A 5,931-nucleotide genomic window follows, 5' to 3' on the forward strand; every position below is an offset into this window, starting at 1 on the left:
TAAAAATAAAAATAAAAATAAAACTGACTAATATATATTGTTACCAGCCAGCAAATTTTATAATAATCAATAATTTATATTAAACTCATGAGTAAAAAAATACCCATAAAATCTACTATTTCCCATGGGTTTAAGATATTTCTTGTATAGAACATAGAACTGGTTACAAATGGCATATTTTCTCTTTTTCAGCTTAATGAAAATATTTTATATAGTAAAAGCATCATAAATGTTTAATATGTTCTTACCCAATATAGTTCAGCCACAAAAAATGCATTGTCAATAATACAGATATTTTTATTTATTTATTTTTGGGGGGATGGCTGGCTGGTACAGGTATCAAACCATGGACCTTGGTGTTATCAGCACCACACTCTAACCAACTGAGCTAACTGGCCAGTATGCAGATATTTTTATTTTTTTTTAAATTTTTATTTATATATTTTTTATTTATTTATTGAAACATAATTGATTGTACATATCTGGGGGTACAGCATTGAATATCCATACCTGTGTGCAATATGTGATGCTCAAGTCAGGATAATTAGTATATTCAACATTACACAATGTAATCATTTTTTGTGGCCCTTTACCAATTTCTTGCTACCCACCCCCCACCCACAGATATTTTTACAAGCTACAATTTGTTTGGTATGGATGATCAGTCAGTTTCTATAGTAATTCATTTAACCAGGACCTTTTAGAAAATGTTGCTGGATTGATCTGATAGGAATTTATTAAGGATTAATCCGATTGTTTTCATGATATATAATTGGAAATTCCTCAGGCTATCATAACAGTTTTACTTCCTTTTCCCTTTTAGTATTTTAACTTCAAATAAATGGTGAGAAATATAAAGTTTATCAATATACTAAAATGCCATTAAAGTGATTTTCTAGCTTACTGATGATGATTCTGAATTCCACATTATTTGTAGTTCTAATCTTGTATAGTAATCATTTCTAAGGTCAATGAAATTTTCTGGTTATTCCAAACTAAAAAAACTTAGGACAACATACTGGTACTCTTAATCATGTATGCTAACTAGCTTTAGAGTTGTAAGACGCCTATAGTGTATATAAAGAAACAGAAAGATTCAGAGTGTGTGAAAATGGGAAAAATGTTTTGTGGGGATTTAGCACATTGATATACCTTTTTTGACAGCAGCATCAAAATGGAGCAAAACACATAAAGATGTTCAATTTTTAATTCAGTGACCTCACTCTTGAGAAAAAACTGAGTGGATAAGAATTTGAGTGCATAAAGATATCCCCAGCAGCATTCTATAGTATAACAATTAATGGAAAACTGTCTCAGTGGATAACAAGAGGGGAAGTAGTGATTAATGTGGTAACAACATCCAAAACAAAATCATGATACAATAATCTTTCAAAATAAAAATAAGACTAGGTAGCAACATGGAAAAGTTTATGACATAATGTTAATGGTTTCCACAATGTAATGATAATGATATAAAATATATATTCATGTAAACAAGAAGCAAGCAGTCATACAAAAATGCAAATAGTTATTGTTGTCAATATTTATTATTAATTTTTAATCTGATGTCACCTTTTAATTAAAATACAATAGGAGCTATTTATTAATCATACTAATTTCTTTTCCGAGTTATAGTACACAGTGCTACTAAACCCATTTGGAACACTAAAAAGATCTGTGAATTTTATCCAAGTTAGGTATCCTGATAAATCATTACCATTTTGGTGATTCACAGCATACTTCAAAGTACCTTCCAATGGGCTCTAAAACAGTACGAAATGAAAGTAGAAACACCCAGCAGTTGTTACTTCTTTTTTTTAGGCGTATATTTTGGCTATTATGCCATTCCAACTCATTATCACTACTGATTTCTTCACACATTCTTAGAATGCTCAACATGTGCTGTAAATTTCTACACCACATCTTTTAATCCCAATCAGTAGGCTGATTACATGAATCAGGTAAGGAAAATACGAGTATTAGAGATCCAAGGGCAGAGGTTTCCAAAAAGGAATTAAGGTAAAATCAAAGTAAATTAAAAATAAATTCTATGGCAAAGGTGGCAAACTCAAAGGTTTCAGGTGGGGTCAGAAGATAATAGAAATATGGTCACAGCAGGCTGGGTATAAATAATAGGGAGGGATGGGGACTGTGGCTCTTACAGCAGCCGCCACTACACAGCTCCAACAGATTGGTGACATGCATGAATACAGACCTAGGGCTGCCAGATATCCAAAATCTCTCAAAAAAGGCCAGAAATACATATGTTCATGTGAAATCTGAGTTTTTAACTGTTGACAACTAATGCGAATTAGTTTTAATTTTTTATTCCTTGTAGTAGCCAAATAATAGCTGCCCTTGGTTTATTTTGTTTCATGGGCTTCCTGTTTGTCACCTCTGACCCATACTTAGCATACAGGGATTTCTCAAAAGGATGATCTTTATTTGCCAGAAGTTACATTTTTGACTTAGGCCTCTCCATAGGAAAAGTTAAAAAAAAAGGAAAGAAAGAAGCAAAACTTTAGTGAAGCTAAAGTAAATTGTGAGCATATTGTCAGCATAAATCAACAAGAATTTGCAAACTACAAAAACATTATACCAGGACCTGAATGTTCCTGAGGAGCAAAACCTGAGGCTTTTACTTTTATTTTCTATATAATGATTAAGGAGACATTCTGAGTCACTACAAAAGGAAATTAGCTCAAAGGCTTGTTATAAATATGACTCCTTTTACTGAAATTATATTAAAAATGCTAAGATAGAAACAACAAAATCTGACCAAGATGGACTCGTCATGAGCTACCAAATTGCAAATAGGATCCAGGTGTGTGTCTTTCATTGCACCTGTTGCTAATTTCCCTTTACCTATCCCATTCCTTCCAACTCTCATTTTCTCTCCTTGGCTGCTAAAAGGAAGTCCCTGGTGACTTCTAAGGGACGATGTCTGGCTATGAGTAAGAGAGGAAACAGGAAGCTAAGTGTAAAGGAATTTTTACTTTAACTGTAGAAATGTATACATCATCAACGTTAGACTCTGCAGATGGGTGGGCATGAGTGGGTGGAAGGAAGGGGACAGTTGGCCATACAACTAATCATTTGCATCACATGCACCCAAGGAAAAAATGTTTACCTGGTGGAGCCACGGTTAACCTTTTTTCCTTGCTGAGCCGGTGCCCTTGGATGAATTCACTCATGGAAGGGGGGCCCTTCAGAAGAAATGATTCTGTGGAGGTGGGATCAGGGGGAACTCTTAATAAATTCTGTAGGTAGGAAGCCCCTGAAGTCCTGGGACGGCTCTGATCACAAAGGGAAGGTGAAAATTGTCTTGCAGGAGATCCAAGAAAAATACATATAGGAAACAAAAAAGTTTTACTTTAATTACCTTTCAACGCCTCACCAGTGATAACATTATTTATATTGGCATTTAATTTTTTTAAATATGTAAATCAAGATTTTTGCTAATTTTTTAGTTTCCACATCAGGATACAACCCTATTTGGAAACTGTTCTGGATACTGGAAAAGAGATTTATTACAGTTAGTTTGAACCTTGTATAGAAAATATATTACTTGATTCTTCTCCTAAAATAAAAATTTTACCATTAGCTGAAAATACAAGGTAAGTAACTCAACAGACAGGACTCTGGAAAAAGGTCACAAAATCAAGCCACTAAAAACCTTACAAGTGATTTCTCTGGGCAATATTCACATGCCAAATGAAAAAGCACAAAAACCTGCTTTTAAGAAAAGGACTATATGTACTTCATTCCATTTTATCTAAATATAGACACTCTCTTTCAGTCAGTCATCAGTTTTGGTTATATGCACAGAAGTTCCCCTAAGAGAACACAGTCATAGCTTTACCCCATTAAAGAGAAGCTGGTCAATAGCACCATTTCCACAGGTACAATGATTTTTAAAATTATAACCCATGTAGAACACAGCTTCATTTTTAACATCCACCTTTACCAATTTTTAGGTCAGAGGTAAGGAAGAGGCATATTATGTATAAAAGGAGCAGCAAAAATTTGAACAGACACTTGAAAATTATATTATGGTTAATCAAAAGGTGGGGTTGGGCAGGAGGTCAGGTTGGGGACAGAAAGGAATATATAAACACAATTATCACAAGGTTTTGAGCTGCAAAGGCCAATATTTGAAACACCCACTAATATAGCACCTCCCAATTTTTCTCTTCCTTTCCCTCCTCCATCCTGCACAACAAGAGCACAGTAATTTCTGCAGTTAACTTAAATCTGGCCACTGCACCACACTATGAAGATCGCTGCATGCATACCTTTTCCTCTGAGTGCCACTGCTGACCCGAATGTTGGGTGTCTGTGGGCCCTGACTATGCAGGAGGTAAGTGTCTATGGTGGGCACGGTGACTGATGCCTCCCCACTTACTTTAGGGCTGCCGATCTTGCTCTTTCCAAGTTTGCCTTTGCTGCGTCGGGACTGCTCATGGTCAAACTCTAAGTCCTCCAGCCGCTGGGTCAGGGCGAGTTTTTGCTGGATAGCCATTCGTAACAAAGTGTTTAGAGTCTTCTTCTCGTCTTCTGCAGCTGCTAACTGTCTCTGCATCTCATCCAGCTGTGTGACATATTCATCGCATCTGGAACCAAAACAGAAAAGTAGTCAGGGGGAAATCTTGGTGAAATTGAATTTGGAACTTAAGTTGAAAAGTAATAAATTTGACTGGAATTTCGATATTTAGAACACTGGTCTCCCTAGCAAAAGAATGGAGATAACCCATAATAGTAGAAATTGGAAACAGTAGAGCAATTTCAATAACTGAAAGTTCATCCATACAATGGAGTACATATGAGGACATTCTTAACAGGCAGCATTTTAAACTCCAGGGAGAGAGTTATTGTGGAGCTGCTCTATGATGGCAGAATAGCAAACAGTCAAATCTCACATAATGGCCACAGTACCATACATGTGTTACAGGGGCTCTTTCTATTGTATAACATTGTATTCTTTAGAAGAATGTGACAAGTTTGTTAGAGGCTCTGCCTATAACATCTAAAAGAATAATAATGTTTATAACAAAAACATTTTCTTTATCTATATTTATATGTTTTATTTTAATTTAGTACAGGTTGCAAATGCTTCTGTTTTTAGTATGTCAGATTTGCCTGAATTAGAAAACTGAATATTTTCAATGATTTCTCAACCAGATGATAAAGCAATGAGTTAGTGAAAACCAAGATTGGCACAGGGTTTGATACAGATATAGAAAGCTGTCAGGAAGAGTTTATTCAGGTTTCCTACTTCTTCTACAGCAGGAAGATAAGCTCAGTGATCTTTTTTCCCCACCAAAGGTAAAACCTGAGCACATATACATTTGGAAGGAAGAAGTGGGTGGGAGAAAAGCTCATTCTGAGTTTCTTCTGAGTCTATTTATCCACTAACATATTAATAACATGGAGCTGGCTGGTTAGCTCAGTTGGTTAGAGCATGGTGTTACAACACCAAAGTCAAGGGTGTGAGTCCCCACACCAGCCAGCTGCCAAAAAGAACCCCCAAAACTTAAACTCTTCATGTACCAGCAGATAGTTAATGACTTCATAATGTTATCCAAAATGTATTGTACAATCTTCAAAATTAGCACAAGCCTGTGGCATTTTAAGGAAAAGGCAGGCTCTACTGTAGTCAAAGAGTTTGAGATCCAGGTGAGTCCCCATTTTCTCTAACCTTGAATATCAAGAAGCATATTGGAGATACATAGATCATGAGAAAAATGAGAGCTTAGTAAAATACAATGTGAATTTCAGGACCTGGGATTTATCCTAATTGGTCAGATAAAAATATTTCTTTTTTTTTTTTTTTTTTCCTTTTTGTCTTTTTCCGTGTCCGGCAACGGATCGCAACCCTCAGTGTCGCGCCCGTACCGGACCGGGACTGGCAACGGGATCGCAAACCTCGGA

The 5,931-nt window shown here is 35.8% G+C and overlaps 1 protein-coding gene across 1 annotated transcript in view; it reads right to left on the reverse strand.

The window, feature by feature from the left end:
* BICD1 (bicaudal D homolog 1 (Drosophila)) overlaps positions 1-5,931 on the reverse strand; it is a gene marked incomplete at its 5' end in the record, with an annotated part of 62,602 nt that overhangs the window by 32,423 nt on the left and 24,248 nt on the right. Inside the window, 2 exons of the mRNA XM_008582491.1 lie at positions 3,131-3,324; positions 4,296-4,613. Of these exons, the coding sequence (XP_008580713.1) occupies positions 3,131-3,324; positions 4,296-4,613 (512 nt within the window). The remainder of the gene's footprint in view (positions 1-3,130; positions 3,325-4,295; positions 4,614-5,931) is intronic.

This window comes from Galeopterus variegatus, unplaced genomic scaffold (assembly GCF_000696425.1).
Source record: "Galeopterus variegatus unplaced genomic scaffold, G_variegatus-3.0.2 Scaffold2640, whole genome shotgun sequence".
In the NCBI taxonomy this organism is placed as follows: Eukaryota; Metazoa; Chordata; class Mammalia; order Dermoptera; family Cynocephalidae; genus Galeopterus; species Galeopterus variegatus.